Consider the following 17,680-nt stretch of genomic DNA (forward strand, 5'->3'; position numbering starts at 1 on the left):
ACACATATACACACACACACACACATATACAGTATGAAGAATACACAAAAGATCCAGATGTACTATTTTTGAACTTGGCCACACAGAACTCATACAAAAAGTAAAAATAGTTTTAAATCTATTGTTAAATGGTGACACATGCAGACCACAGTAGCTAATTTGAATAGTTTGGCTACAGTTTCTTGTTTAAAGATAAATAAAGCAAAAAATATATATATATATTCATATTATTGATGTCGAAAGTGAAGACAGAGCAATAATGTGTTTGTGTGTGTTCATATGTCTGTGCCATTTGCACTGAAACATCCAGAAAGTAATCACAGATTGTACATCTACAACTGATTCACTTTTGGATCCTACCGATATTCAAGCTAGCCACCAAAGCTAATTGACTTTAGCCTACAAACAGTGCAAACAAACAGATTTGGCTCTAATGAGAAACAGAATCCACTTTCAACAAGTTCTGTGTCACCAGTGTGCAACATGTGTGCTTGTTTACCCACATGCAGCATGTAAACATGTGTGAGTACACAACTCTACAGTAGTCACACACATGTAGCGCACTCCCTCGTGCAACAGCAGTGTTTAAAGTCCAGAGTCGCCCTGCAGCCTGTTGCTAGGTGCAGTGTGACATCGACACGCTGTGACGGCTCTGGTTACACCGAGAGTGACCTGGTAAATTATACATAAACCTGCTGCTCATTTTCATGTAGAGCCATTAGTTGTCTCAGGACCGCCACATCTGCACTCCCATGCCAATTAGTTACAAAAGAGTAGGTGCTACCAGACAGAGTCAGCTTCAAAGGAGCTGAGACAAATCATTGTTGTTCTGCTTCCTTTCATCCCCAACAGCTAACACACACACACACACACACACACACACACACACACACATTCGTAGCTGATTCCTTCCCTCACTTTCAGTTTTTTCCACGTATATCAAAGAAGGTTTTTTTTTTTCGCTGTGAGGCTCATTTTTAATAAATGCGTCTGTGGTGGACCTGACGAACAAATTGCAACAAAACGATGCCCTGAGAATAAAATGACAATTTTATTCATCGTAACTACACGCCTAGGCAGCAGAGCATTTCACAAATGAACATATTTTTAAAAAAATCTGATTTCAACAAGTACCGCAAGATCACGGAAAAGAGTTTTACAACAAACACGATAAAAACATTCAGAACACAAGAATAACGCAACGTTTCTAAAACACAAAAGAACGCTTTTGAAAATACAAGACACAGGATAGAACATTTCTGAAAACACAACACAAAAACAACATCATATTTTACACAACCAACCAAGATTTAAATAATGCATTAAACATAAATAAAGTATTTTTAGAACTGTTGTTGCAGCCCCCAAAAAATGCAGTCTTGCAATTTTCTGTGTGTGTTCGACTGTCTGTCTGTTAGCAAAATATCTCATAAACCACTGGAGAGGCTCTATTAAAACTCTCAGAAGTAACTGGATCTACTGATTGAGTTTTGGAGGCAAATTTATTGAAGAATGCAGCCACTAGATCAACCATTGCAACACAAAAATGGCTAAAGCAGTCATTTTTACAGATGTGGAGCTAAAATTTGGTGTGTTAGTATTGTTTAGAGGGGCGGCTGTGGCTGAGTGGTTAGAGCAGTCGTCCTCCAATGAAAGAGTTGGGGGTTCAATTCCACCAACAGTCACATGCCTAAGTGTCCCTGGGCAAGACACTGAACCCCTCATTGCTTCTGATGTGTGTCCCATCAGTGTATGAATGTGATAAAGCCATGATTATTCTTTGTAGAGATCTAGTAGAGTGCTGTATGAATGGATAAGAGGGCACAGATTGTGTTGTAAAGTGCTGTGAGTATCTTGATAAGATAGAAAAGCTCTATATAAGTACAGTCCATTTACCATTACAAAAATGTTTTAAAAAAGCTGTAAGAAGAGATTTTGTAAAGCGATGTTTGTTGGTCTTGTGCTGCAGGAGAGGCGTCTCCACATGTATGTCGTGTACTGTCAAAACAAGCCCAAGTCAGAACACATCGTCTCAGAGTACATAGAGACTTACTTTGAGGTGAGAGACGGTTTCATTTCTCACTCTTATAACTAGAATATCTGTTTTACTGTGAAATTTTCGTTTTACCAGAAGTTTTCTGCATTCTTAAGGTGACATTTACAAAAAAAGCATGTCTCTTTGTGTCCACGTTTATCCTCTTAGAGGTTACGTATATATCAGATGCTGTGTTGTGCATTGTGGCTGTTACGCTGACCGACGTGTCCTCTCTGTGCCGTCAGGAGCTCCGGCAGCAGCTGGGCCACCGGCTGCAGCTCAACGACCTGCTCATCAAACCTGTCCAGAGGATCATGAAGTACCAGCTTCTGCTCAAGGTGCAAACACGGGATGCTGCTGCGCTTCTGACCACACATGCACCCGGGAGTGGCTGGCATGGAGCTGTAAACACAGCAGTTTGTGTAAACAGATGTTTAAACCAGACGCACAGCGAGGACATCGTCTGCTCGGGCTGCTTTTCCATTTACAGAGGGAGATTTCAGAATGAGACCTTCCCTACGAGAGAATTTAAACAACATTATGTAAACGTCTTTTGAAGGGGAACATTAAATTAAGTCTCTGGGATAAAACTTTGCACAGATTTAAAACGTTGCCCTTTAGCACTAATGAATAAGGAGGTTCGGCACCCATAAATACACCACCAGATGTCCACAGCACACTCTTGGCAATAAATCTGGAATGCTCTGGTGACCACGATGTTTGTTTCAACAGGACTTTTTAAAATATTACACCAAAGCAGGGATGGACACAGAGGAGCTGGAGGTGAGCGTCCGAGTGAATAAATTGAAGGTTTAAACATTTATACGTTTGACTGATGATGCTTTTTTTTTTTACAGAAAGCAGTTGATGTGATGTGCTTTGTGCCAAAACGTTGCAACGACATGATGAATGTTGGCCGATTACAAGGCTTTGAGGTACGCCATCTTCACATAGTCCCTCTGACTGTCCAAGACAGCTGCACTCCAGCCACCTCCATGTGTTGGTTGTGTTTGTGCGCAGGGGAAGATCACAGCCCAGGGCAAACTGCTCCAACAGGACACCTTCACCGTCACGGAGCAGGACAGTGGCTTCCTGTCTCGAGCCAAGGAGAGGCGAGTCTTCCTGTTTGAGCAGCTGGTCATCTTCAGCGAACCGATTGACAGGAAGAAAGGCTTCTCGCTCCCTGGATACATCTTTAAAAACAGCATCAAGGTGCGTCTCCCAGCCTCCGTGAAGCCACGCGGGATGTGCAAGAAAAATAAAACACCAAGAAACGAGAGAATGCAACTTGGCGCCAAGTTTTGAGTTACACAACATTTTCACACCAAACTAATTAACACCAGAATTAACACGTTACGTAACTCCTCCACGGGGATGCTTTAGAGACCCACATGCTTAGTTTAATGAGGAACCCAGCAGGATAAACTCCTCCAGGTGTCAGCCAGATGTGCTGTGTTTCAGGTGAGCTGCCTGGGGGTGGAGCCCTGCGTGGACGGAGACGATACGCGCTTTGTGCTGACCTCACGGAACCCGGATGGGAGCGTGGTGCGCTTCCAGCTGCAGGCCTCGTCTCCAGAGATCTGCAGGGCATGGGTCAACGATGTAGTTCAGATTCTGGAAAGTCAACGCAACTTCCTTAATGGTACGGCAAAGCTAAGCTCGGGAGATTACTGATACTTTTAAAATTTTATTGTTATTTAATTGTTTAAATCCTGTCAGCCTATTTACCGATCACTGACTTTGTTGTAAGTTTTGTTTCCTGTTGTATCAGAAATTCTCGTTTTTTTATTTCTTGTTTTGGTTGTGTTGTCTTCATATGGAAATCTTTACAGCTGAGGAAGCTATGTCATAATCCTCAGAATTTTAAATAAAAAATCTACATTATGTGGTTTATGTTAAACTTATTGCTGTTGAACTTTGAGTGGAAACAGAACTTCCCTCCTGAAAAAAAGTGATATGTAATTATATGTGATTTAAAACGGACTAAAGTAATAATAATAAAAATAAAAAAAACTTTTGTAAAATAGTACAAAAACTAAAATGCATCAAGTGTGCAGAGATATTTTTTTAATCCATGTTGATTTTGAACTTTATGCTTATAAATAATAAATGAAACCACAGCATGACATTATAATGCTGCTCTTTTTTAAACCAGTCATTTTGGCACACCTAGATTTACTAAGTACTTATTTACTTGCACAAAATAAATAAAACTACAAACATAGTGCTCAGTAAAACTTTCAGATTTAAGTGTAGGAATTTAAAACAACTTTCCCCTTCTTATATTTTTCAGCCTTACAGTCACCTATTGAGTATCAGCGGCGAGAGAGCAAGTCCAACAGCCTGGGCCGCATCATGAGGCCCCCTCTGTCTGCTGCGAGCGCCCTGCGGCCCCACTCATCAGCCTCCATAGACCGTCACAAGCTGCCCTCCCTCCACTCTCACAACACCTCCCTGCCTGCACTCTACCTGCCCAGCCAAAACCAGAACCAAGGACCCAGCGAGATGTTCTCTCTGAGGGATGTAGGTGTCTTCAGCTGTATGCAACACACTGTCCTGCCCACTCGAGCACAGGATTTTGCTGTTACTGCTTTATTTTATTTATTTATGTTATTTCCTTTTGCTTTTTCAAGCTCTTGTGGCTGTTGAGCAAGAATGTGGGAAAAAAAAAAATCAGCAACCTGTGTTTTGTGCATGCATTCTGGTTCTGAGATGCTCACTTGTTCTCACCTGCTCCTGCAGGCCGCGGTGGTCCAGCCATGCCCTGCTGACTCGCACACTGTCTCCCCCTCGCACGTCCACCTGGGCTTCACTGAGCAGCCAAACTGTCAAGCTGTGTCAAACGGGCTGTACAACCCAACCACACAGGTATCCACCTGCATTAAAGCTGCAGTGCACTCACAAATGCAAGAGAATGGTACGTTTTGGATTCTAACAAACCACCAACTCCAACCTTTCCTCCATGCTCATACAGTGATGTAGCTTATTCACAGCTGCCATATCTATGCAATGTAACAATCATATTCCTCTCTAAATGAAATAAATGTTGCCAGACTAGCAGAAATCCATGGCGTTAGTTTCTAGTTCCCGTGACTCCTGGAGTCGTCACCATTTTTGGAAAAGCTCTCTCAGTGTCACCTCTTGTTTAGCTCCTTTCTCTCTCAAAACATATTGTTTGTTTATTTGTTTGTTTGTATAAAAAAAAAAAAAAAGTTCAGATGACTCGTACTTGTTCTGCATGTGCTTGAAGTTGAAGGAGCAGAAACAGGCTGCTGCTGATCTTTGTCTTCCATCTCTGCATATTCTTGCTCCTCTCAGTACTACAACTCTGTAGTAGAATCCAGTGTACACACAAAGAGTGCACAATATGAGTGCACGTGAATGTGTGTTTGTGCAAGAAGCCTAAAAGGTTGACAGTCCAGTCGTTAAGCTTGGCACAAAACACCGTATTGGATGAGGGTATCAGCCATTTGTGACTGAAATATATTTATTTACTTCTTTTTGGTCATTCCAGTTGATTAATACCTACAGGGAAGTGTAGATGTAACACTCCTTGTCGTTTAAACTTTGCACAAAGCTGAACACTGAGCTCATAAGTTGTGTCAAATCACAAACTAGGCTACAAGTAATAAGCAATTTGAAACATTATACAAATCCTCAAAAAAAAAGCTGATAAATTATTCTAATTTGCAGATCTTTGCTCTGTAACAGATGTAAAACTTTTTAGTAAATTTGATTCATTTATACTTCTTGAGTAATAAGATGTGTTATATCGGCCTCTAGTGGATATAAAAGGAATTGATAAAATATCTAAATGAAGGGTGTGGATAAAGTTACATAATCACTTGAAAAAACACAACATTTTGAATAAATACAAATCAGCAGCAGTCCTGTAATTTGACTTTATCATCATCAACATGTTTCTTTGTCATCACCGGACCCTTGGCCTCAGAAGGACTCTGTAAACAGAACGGCAGATGTTCTCCACCTCTGTCTGTGCATTCAAACACAACAAACAGGAAATAGTCTTTCCAGACAGGAAAGTCAGAGAGAGATGCCTATCAAACTTCCCAAAGGGAGATGCATGTTGTACACGGATCGTAGGAATTGGATGTTTTTAGTTAAAACTCTCACATGGACAGTTTAAACAGTGAAATCAATCAGTCAATCAAAACTTTATTTATACGGCACTTCTCATGCAACACAACAATGCAAAGCGCTTTACAGAGACAAAAAAATAAAAATAAAACCCGATTAAAAGTTAAAAACTCAGGTAAATGTAAGAATAGAGCCTATCAGCTCTTCCAGTTATTCCAGAGGTGAGGACCAGTATGATACATGGAGGTTTTGCCAAATGTTTTAGGGATAAATGTGGGTAGGAACAACCTGACAAGTAATTAGTGCTGGGACCATTAAAAGTTTTATAAACGTGTAGAATGATCCATATTTCTAAATTTAACAGGTATCCAGATACCTTAAAATGCATAAACAGGAAGTAAAACGAATAAGTTCATATCAAAGGGAAATCAACATATTTTCACAATAAGAGCACACTAAGGGAAAATGTTTTTCTTTTATGACTTGATGAATGTTGTGTGTCTTCCCAGCAGAGGGCAGGAGAGGGGTTCCGCAGAGGTTCGGCTTCTGATTCTGGAAACCAGGTTCCCCTGTCAGGACGACGTCCCAGCAACCTTGCCCAGCTGGCTGAAGATGACCTTTGAACCCTATAAATGTTTCCTGGACCTGGAGGACAGCAGCCAACAGCTGTGAAGACTTCTTGTCCACTGTTTGTGTTTGCCAGACTGGATCCAGTGGTTCAGTCGTGATCTCTGCAGGATTATGAAGGCAGTTGATGGATGGAGGAGCTGTGGACTGAAGATATAAAACCTGCTGGACTCCTTCGTCAGAGAGCTTTTAAAGGGAGGTGAAGTGGCCTTGATCACCTTCAGCCAACATGAGCAGCACCTGTTCCTGGGCTCAGAGTTAGAAAACACTTTGTGTTACGACAACTTTTGCTTTTTACCTTTTCTGAGAGTTTGTACTCTCTCTTTTGAAAAGAACAGAGGAGTTTGTGTCATGATTTCATTCCTAATTGGGGCAGTCACTGGATTACGCGTGTGCCTGAGTGAATGAAATTATACGTGGAATCGTGTGCGTGGGAGCGGGCAAGACGTGTGGCGCCAGCTCTTTTTGTACCCTGTAGTAAATTTCTTTGTTGAAATTTCATCCTAAAGCCCCTTTATCAAGACAAAATCAGTCCCATCCAAGCCAAGGCTGCCCTTTACGTCGACAAGAATGGAAAAGGCAGAACGTTTGCTGTGAGCATCAGAAGAACTTCATTCACTCACATTTCATGTAAAAGTGGAGAACCGTCTTTGTTGCCACAGCGCTGAGCGCCCCCTGCGTGCTCTGATATTCTGTTTGACCTCTCTTTCATCTGGACAAGAAGGCATGAGGGAGGCCCCTGGAGGTTCTCTGTATGACGTCACCTCACATTGCTTTTTTCTCTTCAGGCAACTCCTCAGGAGCTGCGAGTGCATCCAAAGGGCCTGCTGCGCTGACCCAAAGTGTTGCGAGCTACACAGATCCTTATTTACAGGCAGAAGCTGGTTGCTTTTCATCTTCGGGACCGTAACATGATCACATTTGATTGATTATGAATGGTTTTAATGCTGCCATATAAGGCTCTGCTATAATCTATTAGATTTGTTTGTTTTCTTCCAACATACTGTACAGTGCATATATAAAACAAATCATGCTTTATCAGATGAAGAAGGACCCAGGTATGCAAATAAATATTTCAGTTCCAGTTGGTAGTTTCATCTGCATGTGCCCTCTACTTGATCGGTGCCAAAACCAACCAGCGCACACCCCTCGAACGTTTTGTGCTCTTATGAAATAATTCAACCTGCCATTTCGCATATAAACCAGTCAAACATATCTGCATTTATTTTGAGTTTCAGAGCCAGTGATGAGTGATGGGAGCAGTTTAGATGAGGTGGAGCTTTTTCTGATCAGTTCCAGTTTGTGGCCACTAGAGGTCGCCAAAAGACTTTCACCTCCAGCTCAAACACATCGGCACCAAAAAGAAAAAACTCACAAGCCTCACGTTTCAGAGCTCACATTTAAATTGCTCAGTAACTTGACCAAAGAATTAAACAAAAGTAAAACAAATCAAACCAAACATTTCTTTTTAGATAAAACTTTAAAACATTTTATTCCTGTCACAGACTCCAGAGTGATTTAAGTTGAATTTTCACTCATCAAGCAGTTCTGCATGAAACGCACAGGAATACATCTACAGAGAACCAAAAGCAGGAGACGGTTGGTGTGATCCACAATTGACTGATCCAAGCTGTATTATATTAAATAAAAAGTGTCTTTTTGAAACTCGGTGCAGTGTTTGTTTATGGCCTCTTCTGATAATGAAAATAAAAGTTTTAACAAGTGTATCAACCACTAATCTAAAAAAGTGAATGTCCAGAGGACCAGACTTAACTTTTTTAGATTTTTCTACCTGGATTATTGAGCATGCGTCAGGATATCAACCACTAAATGTTTTCATATGCATTTGCAAAGATTAAAGTATACATTTCCTTCAGTGGACTTTCTCTTGTAGCTTTGGTGAACTCATTTAGATCACACTTTTAGTCTAAAATACATGTGAACAATCAACTTTGTTTTTAGGCTCCTCCGTGGGACAAAGATGAAGACTTCCCACAGGAGCAGGTCCAAACAGGATTAATAACAAAGAGGAGAAACTCCTGGATGAGCAGACATCTGGTTGGCTGCCCCTCAGAATAAAGCCTCATTCTGGGCTGTAAACCCGGGCTGGTCGTAACACGGCTGTGACTTATGAAGGGTTTGGGGCGGGAGGGGTATTAACTTTCACAAGGGTGCAAAATCAAAGGGAGTTCCTGTCACCACTGAGGGGGTCTCGGCAACAGGGGTCCCATTCACAGGGAATTCTTCTCCATCACCCTCTTTTGCATCTGTTGACTCAGTCCTTCTGCACGGAGAAAAAGAAAACACTCATTAAAAGCCACACGACTGTGAACTTGATTGCAGCAGGCGAGACAAACAGCCCCGTCAATGGGGCCAGTTATTTACTTTGAGGCGTGAACATCTTTGAACAGCCCACCATGTTGGTTTCTTCTTTAGGAGCTTCTTCCTCCACCGTCACAATGAGCAGCGTTTGTATTTGGAGAGCTATAATCGTTTAAATAAAATGTTGGATTTTTAAGGCTTTCATTAGTAAAACTGCCTTTGGAGGGATAGTTGATGTCACAAACAGATGTCAGGGCGTAGGAAAACGTTAGAAATAAGTGGAACTTGTTGTCATGACGATGTTTATTAAAATTCACATGCAGCCAAAAACCAAATTGAATTGTTCAAACAATTTATACATAAATCACAAACAACTTTAAATATTTAAATGTTGGATAAACACTTTGCATTGTGGGAGCTGGAAAAAAAATCTGTGTATCAAATAGATTTTTAGCCTAAATCTGACAAATCACTTTTCTTTTTTTTTTAATTGTTTCAAAGTGAATCAGTTTTTGTCAAGCTGCGCTGAAGGCAAACATTTATCTTCAACGTAATTGTCCAGACAACATTTAAAGGTGTGAACGTAAGTTTTTTGCACAAGTCACATATCTACATCATAAAGTTTAACAAAAATAGATTTTCACGTCAGTCAAGTTTTTAAATAAATTTTACACTGAGAAAGGCAGACGACCAGTTTTTCTTTCCAGGTAAAATATCTTGAAAAGTATACACAGAAAGCAGCAAAACCTTCACAACGTTACTGAAAAAGGCTTCAAGTTTTATTTAAAGGTGCGTTGCTTCGAACAGCACACAATTATTTTACTCACCAAATATTTTCTTATGGTTCTACTATGGGCTTTGACAAGAAAACAAAATGATCAGGGAGCTGAATGCATACCCTGTAGTGCAAATCTATGGCGGTGAGTGTGAATCCCAGTCTGGTAAATGTTGCTCCTTTGAGTTTACTCTCTTTTAATGGTGAGCATGGAGTCTGGGCTCGGCCCAGGCTGCCCGGATCGGCCTTTCCTGGTCTGGTGAGTTTTGACATGTTTGGAGAGGTGGTCGCTCCTCATGAATCTCTTGCCACATTGCTGGCAACCGAAGCGCTTCTCTCCGGTGTGGGTGCGAAGGTGCCGCTGAAGCTCATCGGAGCGGGTGAAGCTCTTACCGCAGAACAGCCAGTTACAGATGAAGGGCCTCTCTCCAGCATGCCAGCGCAGATGTGCCTTCAGGTGAGACGTCTTCTTATACACTTTGCCGCACTCCGGGATGTGGCAGATGTGCAGTCTCTTTTTACCAAACTCCAGCCCCCCGCCGTTGGCCTGGCAGTTGGGGCATTTGCAGCGGCGGCAGCGGCGCGTGGAGCCCAGCAGACCCTTGGAGGTTCCCTGCAGAAGAGCAGCGATCTGAGGCTGGTGACCCAACACCAGCTGTCTGCTCAGGGAGAAGGGATGGCTGGCAGGAGTGGTATTGGTTTGTGGAAGGCTCCACCACTGCTGCCCATCCTCTACGTGGCCCCCCGACAGGTGGTGCCTGGCTGAGGGGTTCTGCAGGAAGCTGGGGAAGTTCTGTCCCACGGCGTTATGTTGGGGATAATAAGGACTGTTGGCCTGCGGCTGGGAGGACAACACTTTAACAGGGGACAGTTCAAAGGAGTAGGAGGACGCCGGTTCAGCTGGAGGGGTAAGAGGCAGCTCGTGGTGATGATGATGGGGGTGATGATGGTGGTGATGGTGATGATGATGACCCAGGCCAGACTGCATGTGTCCAGGGAACTGCACCTTGGGCACCGTGAAGGTCATCTGGTGCGTGCTGAGGGCTGTGCTGGGCGACATGTCGTTGCTCCAAAGCTGAAACATCCCAGATGTGGAGCTGACTGTACCTTCATACGGGAACTGGGAGCCGTCGGAGCCCATCGAGCCCCCCACCTGCCAGGCCTGGCTGCAGGTGGTGGCCAGAATGGAGAGGGCGTTAGGTGCTCCCTCTGGAGAGGAGCTGGGCGTCCGGTCCTGATGGTACACAAACACGGATCAGAATACATCCACAACCACTGGAATAAATTGAAGTCTGTGAACTTCTTCAACAAATGACCGCTCAGAATCTGAGTAACATTAAACCTGACTGTTTAAATGTACAGGAACATTTAAAACTTTTTTTTCTCATCAAAGATAGATTTACAAGATTTGTAATTCACCCAAAATAACCAAAACAGCTGAAAGTCCAGTATGGAAATCACAGTAGGTCAATTTCTATTCAGCAAAAAATTACAATTTCTTTTTTTAAATTAAAGTTAGGGTTTTATTAGTGGTATTTTGTTGCTTTAAAATATCAAAAAATGAACAAAACCAGCTTTTTAAACTGAAACCAAAAAAATCAACATGAATCAATTGTCTTATCCCCACAACACGCATTATTACAGTGTTGGCTTCATCACAATTTTAACCTATAAAATCCAACACTTTGACTCTTTTTCACCATTAACATTTTTGAAAATAGCCTTTATAATAACTTTTATGAATGCGCTATTAAAAAAAATAAAAAAAACTCTTTCAGAAATTGTGAAAAAAAAGTTGCTAAAAAGCAAGACATAACTGATCAGAAAACATGAGGTGGAGAAAGAATAAGAAACACAAGAACAAACCTGTAAAAAAGTGTGTAAAAAGTTGTCAGTCCTTTGTATCGTCAGCGCAGCCATCTGTCCTCGCGCTCCGCTTTTACGCACCTGCAGCGCAAAACTGCCACTACAGCTGGGACGAAGAAAAGATAAAATAACAGGAAAAGATGCTCACTTTCGGAACTTGGGAGGACTCCTACACCGACTCAGGCAAAAAACAAACAAAAAAACACCTCGAGTCGGAGCAGAAACAACAGAAGCAAAGTTCGTGTGAAGTTGGAGGCGCGCCGTTAATCCGCGCGAGCATCTGAGAGGCGCCGCAGCTGCAGCTCCTCTTTATGGACAAACACGCTCCTCTCCACGGGGTCTCCGGTGTGATGCAGGAGGTGGCAGTGCAGGGGAGGGGGGGCTTGTTAGGTGAGGGGGTGGGCTACTCATAATTTCACTCAATTTCAACCAAATGCTGACCCCGAGAACTGACTCCTCCTCCTCCGATTGTTCTGGAAAAGGCACCACACAGCAGGCTTTAACTTCCCTGAGCATCTCCATCCCTTTGTCTCAAAATAAACCCACAAAACTATTATCACAAGTGATTAAAAATAACATTTTAAACCGTTACATCTTGTATTTCAGCATTTTTTCCCCCCAACCCCACAGAGGAATACATTTAGCTCCCCAACAAAGTGCTTAGTCTGTAAAAGATCTAAGATGTTTTATTTAAGCCACATAAGTGAAAATATCCTTAACTCTGGGAGGATTTGCTGATCCAGTTCCTTTGTGGGGATTCAAATGAAGATGCATAAAAAAAGACCCTGATTCATGCTCAATAATAGAAAAATCCAAAAAAAGTTAATTCAGCTCCTCTGGAAGGTTTCTTTTTGTTGAAACGTTTCGTCTTTCATCCAAAGGACTTCTTCAGTTTGACGAGCCACAACAAACTCAGTCTGATAAATAGCACCTTCTCATAGTGGATCAAGCAGTCTGATGGTGCTCAGCTTGATGGTGGCAACCCCTCGGACTGATGAAGTCTTCTGGATGAACATCAAAAAGAAACCGTCCATTGGACCCGACGTAACTTTAAAATGTGTTGTTTTTGTTTATGTCAGCTACTGGTGAATGGATGGCAACTAATATACGAAAACACTAATATTCATCAGCCACGTGACCATATTTTCCTTTTCATTGCTGTACATTGTATGTCTGTCTGTTAGCAAAATATTTAATGAACCAGATTTTAATCAAGCACTCAGAAAGAAATTATTGTCTGTAGGTACAATTGATCCTCTAATAAACAATGTAAGCTTACTTTGTTGTTCGTTGTTTTGTGTTTATCTGTTAGTTGAACAACTTTAAGTGGAATTTAAAATGTTTTTTGCTGAATCAGTTTTATTTATTGTTTATTATTACTTACAGTTATTCCATCCAAGATGCAAATAGTCGCCCCACTAATATTTGCGTGGGAGCTGATATAAGAAGCGAGATGGATTCCACAGTTAAGCCTTTTGATCAGACACACAAAAAATGTTATAACTCCACCAGTTTGATAGATATTGAGCTAAACTTTAGCGTGGTAGTAGCTGAACATCATTCACACGATGGCTGATAAAGTTAATCAACATTTGTCAACATGGGAATGGCCATAACTCAGTCATTTTAAAAGTTACTGAGCTAAACTTTGCTGTGGTGAAAGCTCTCATCTTCAGCTCATCTGAGTCTTTTATAACAGCTAGAACTCTGTCACTTCACAGAACAAATCATTTTAGTTCAAAACTTGAAAAAAAAATGCATTTTAATTATGAAATGAGGCAGAAACAACAAAAACAAAATATGATAATTGCAACATTATCATAAATGAATGAGTTAATTAAAGACATGCGGGTAATTCATTATATTCAGTTAAATCAGATACTGTTCCTGTGTCTCCTGCAGTCACACACTTCAGCTCACACACTCTGAGGAAAGTCGCAGTATTTTCCCCCCTCACAAAGCTAATTGATAAAACTCAATCAAAGCCTCCCGAGTTCTCACCAGTAGGCGACACGTCAAGAAAAAGCTGCCCTGTGTGACATTCTCACATTTCAGGGTTCACGTAAAGGCCGCCTCAGATGCGCTCCATTAAATGCAGATCGGGGCTTAATCTCATTCTGTAACTCCGCTCACCATCACAATGTTAAGAGTTTAAATCCAGGCCGGGAACCTGCTTCTCATGTAAATTCTTGCTTTCTCACTTTATCTGCTCCTCTGTTTGACCAGGCTGGGATCCCTAAACAAACACCTCCCTCCCCACCCCAGCTGAGGAGAAGCCACCTAAAGGTGCAGAATTTGAACATAAATGTGAAGTTTCTTTCCTTAATGGTGTGCTTACATTAACAGCTTTTAAATAAATGTACTGGTATTTAGGTTAATAAGACATTACAGTCCCATTTGGTTTATGCTGAATATGTAAAATGCAATTTTTAGCTGCTTTGTAAACTTATTTTCAGGACCTTACAATAAAACTCTAGGATTTTTTGTGTGTCTCTATATATTCATTTGTTTTTCCAAGTAAAGCGATCATAAATGCAAGCTGCTTATTCAAGCACATTTGAAAACATTGAGAAATCCTCCTGATAAAAACGTCTTAGCACTAAATGCCAAATCACAAATGATTTTTAGTAAGTAGGTGTATTTCACCAGGTTAGGAGTGCAGTTGCATTGAATGTTGCACGATGTATGTTTTACTTCCTGTTGGTGTGTGTGTGTGTGTGTGTGTGTGTTAAACAGTCTAATTCCAGATGTAAGAAAACAGCAGAAGAGAAGGCTGGAGTGCACGTTGAAGGCAGAAGTGTACCATGTCTGTGCTTTATTACGGAGCAGAAGTTGTTAATTACCCTGCTTCTTATTTCCTGTCCCCGCTATACCCCCCCTCTTCAACGCCACCCCACCCCCACTGTACTGCCTCCCAGATGAGTGTCTTTGAAGTGCAAAGTACTCTCTCCTCACTTTGAACTGTGAAAACAATGCTCATGTGGTGGTTGCTTACCTTCCCCATGTTACCTCATTTAAATAGACCTGGATAAGGCCTCGGCAGCATTCAAGGGAAAACTCATTTCCAGAGAAAGAGGTCCCTGTGTTCATTAAACAGCTGGTGAGACCGCTGCTTATCAGAGCCAGTCAAAGGCCCGTGCGCCGCTCTGATTGGGTCCACCAGCAAATTCGAAACGGTCGGAAACCACAAGATGATGCAGATGTTTTCACGCAACTATTTCTAGACAGCGAATACATCCATGACTAATTATAACAGCATCCAAAAAAGAATAAAACCCTCCAGGCCTTTTGTGATTCTTTTTTGAACATCTTTTTTAGGGTGAGTCTGGTCCTCTGGACATGTCCTTTGCTGAAACGTCTCACCTTTTCTCCAAAAGACTTTCTAGTCTAAAACATTTCAACACAGAAGAACCTGTCCAGAGGACCTGACTCAGTCGTGTTAGATTACTGAGCATGCGTCAAGACTTTATTCTTTAAAGGGAGGGCAAATGGTGTCTGTGCTGCAGACAGAACCCTACTTTTAAACCCAGTGTACATGTAGAATATGCAGCAGGTACTCAAGCTGTTTTATTTTATCCTCCCTGGGGGGGTAATTTAAAAGCCTCAGATCACTAAATTGTCCCAGCTGTCTTGACCATCTGCACTTGAAAACAGGGCCGCCACAGAGGAGAGCAGCCTTTGTGCTGGTGGCTACGTCAAAAAGCTGGTTTTACAGCACCGTTCAATGGCCCTCGTGTGACAAATGTGTCCTAATGGTTGAAGCAGACAGACGTAAAGGCCTGCAGCTACGCTGTGGGGCTCCATTCTTTAAGTATTCAACAAGCCAAAACTGGACAAGATGGCACAATTATCGCTTGATCCTTTGTGTCCTTGGAATGAAAAGCAACAGCTGGACTTTACAGTAGAACAGTGTGAAGACTCCTGACTGAAGAGTGCTTTAATCTACCGTACAATACGGTATGATACACTGAGAAAAGAAAAAACAATTTTATTTATTTTATTTTTTTACAAACAACTTTCCCAGAAGCTAAGAGAAATAAGAAAAACAAATCACTTACCCTATTTTTTGGCCTATAAGTCACTTTTTTTTTTTTTTTGCATAATTTGCATGCCCTGTAACTTATACGCTGAAGCAACATATTTATGGATTTTCCCCCCATATTTAAAAACAAATTTTAGCTGAGATATGAGCGTTTTCATTCAATCTAACTGAAAATATTGAACACTACCATTTTCAGCTGCTAGATGGCATTTGAGGTGTATGGCATGCCGTTGTGTCATCTAATAGGTAAAAGTGGCTATTAATGACACAATTGGCTTGCCATACAGGCCACCTTTGTCCAGCTCGCCTGGTGTAACCGTCAAATCAGCTTCATTTCGCTGCGCCGCCCCAGTGTAATGCAGCTGATTTGACCACTGAAGTGCATTTATTAAGTAAAAGTTCAACTGAGTCACACCTGTCGCGTAAACAAATAATTGTTTTAGGTGCTTATCTTGTTAAATTTTGAAGAAATGTGCAGCATTCCTTCTTCCTGATTTTCTCCCTCAGTGTGCGCTCCCAGAGCACCGAGGCAGCAAATTCTTTTGAAAATACAGCTGATTTGACCGTCAAAGTGCATTTATTAAGGAAAAGTTAGACTGAGACACACCTTTGATATTATTTCAAGCAAACAAATAATTGTTTTAAAGTGTTAATCTTGTTGAATTCTTGTTAAAAGTCCTCCTATGCTCGCTCCCGCGGCCGCCATTTTGCAGTCAATCGATTTGTGGCACAACACCGGCCCACGTTTCCAAGTTGTCAGCGGAGACGCATAATAGATGCGACTTATATGGCGAAGCAGCATATTTATGAATTTTTCCACTTTATCAAACATATATAGGGCGGTGCAACGTGTACAGCGGAAAATATGGTATATTACTTGGTATGATCAGCACGTAGGATTTGTCCACTGGTAAAATCACTATATAATAAAACATTAACGTCTCTGAAAATATTACTAAAAATTAAGAAATTGAGATTAAACTAAAACCTAGGAGTGTTTGCTTCAGATTCTTTGACTAAAACTTCATGCAAAATAAAAATAAAAAAACAATTTAGAGCCGATACAACAAAGTTTAGTCAGGTCCTCTGGACGTTTCTTTTTGTTGAAACGTTTCGTCTTTCATCCAAAAGACTTCATCAGTCTGAAGAGCCACAACAAACTCAGTCTTATAAATAGCACCTTCACATAGTGGGTCAACCAGTTTGATGGTGCTCAGACGGTTGTAGTTCACCCTCTCCCCCGCCGACTCATTTGAGGCAGTCATGGCCAAAGGATATAAAGGTTATTTGGAACCACTTTGGCCATGACTGCCACAAATGAGTCGGCGGGGGAGAGAGTGGACTACAGAAACCATCTGAGCACCATCACACTGGATTATTCACTAATGAGAAGTATAAGACTGAGTTTGCTGTGGCTCCTCGGCCTGATGAAGTCTTTTGGATGAAAGACGAAACGTTTCAACAAAAAGAAACTATTCAGAGGACCTGACTAAACTTTGTTGGGTTTTTCTACCAGGATTATTGAGCATGAATTAGAAAATACAGAGCTGAACAACATGTGAATCAAAATAAATAAAATATGAAACACTCAAACCTCCCAGCTAGAGCTGAGTTCTACTGAGAGAAAATGATGCTTCAGACATATTGAATAAATCTACTAATGGCTTGCCACAGTAATAATTAAAGTGCAGTTTACTTTCATTCAAACTTTATTTATAAAGGTTAATACTTGATAGAACTGCCTGCCATACCTGCACCTCTCTCCATCTTCACCTGCTCACACTCCGGGAGCTGTGATTACTCGTGACTGAAGGTATTTTTGTTTTTAATTCACTGTAACCATCCGAAATGTCTGTACTGAACAGCCATATTATGAATATATATATATATATATATATATATATATATATATATA

The 17,680-nt window shown here is 41.3% G+C and overlaps 2 protein-coding genes across 2 annotated transcripts in view; one reads left to right on the forward strand and one right to left on the reverse strand.

Annotated features, from left to right (window-relative positions):
* The window catches only part of arhgef25a (Rho guanine nucleotide exchange factor (GEF) 25a), a 45,713-nt gene extending 38,728 nt beyond the window's left edge, over positions 1–6,985 (forward strand). Inside the window, exons 8-16 of the mRNA XM_037684875.1 lie at positions 1,970–2,059; positions 2,281–2,373; positions 2,768–2,818; positions 2,893–2,970; positions 3,056–3,247; positions 3,497–3,677; positions 4,329–4,558; positions 4,778–4,903; positions 6,643–6,985. Of these exons, the coding sequence (XP_037540803.1) occupies positions 1,970–2,059; positions 2,281–2,373; positions 2,768–2,818; positions 2,893–2,970; positions 3,056–3,247; positions 3,497–3,677; positions 4,329–4,558; positions 4,778–4,903; positions 6,643–6,756 (1,155 nt within the window). The 3' untranslated portion in view covers positions 6,757–6,985. The remainder of the gene's footprint in view (positions 1–1,969; positions 2,060–2,280; positions 2,374–2,767; positions 2,819–2,892; positions 2,971–3,055; positions 3,248–3,496; positions 3,678–4,328; positions 4,559–4,777; positions 4,904–6,642) is intronic.
* Positions 6,986–9,940: 2,955 nt separating this feature from the next.
* On the reverse strand, positions 9,941–11,821 carry sp5l (Sp5 transcription factor-like). Its single transcript, XM_037684167.1, has 2 exons — positions 11,724–11,821; positions 9,941–11,091 (listed from the first exon to the last, which is right to left on the reverse strand). The coding sequence occupies exons 1-2, from the start codon at positions 11,775–11,777 to the stop codon at positions 10,045–10,047; spliced, it is 1,101 nt and encodes a 366-aa protein (XP_037540095.1). The 5' UTR covers positions 11,778–11,821; the 3' UTR covers positions 9,941–10,044.
* Between the last annotated feature and the right edge of the window lie 5,859 nt (positions 11,822–17,680).

The sequence above is a fragment of the Nematolebias whitei genome, chromosome 11, assembly GCF_014905685.2.
Source record: "Nematolebias whitei isolate Nwh7 chromosome 11, NemWhi1, whole genome shotgun sequence".
In the NCBI taxonomy this organism is placed as follows: Eukaryota; Metazoa; Chordata; class Actinopteri; order Cyprinodontiformes; family Rivulidae; genus Nematolebias; species Nematolebias whitei.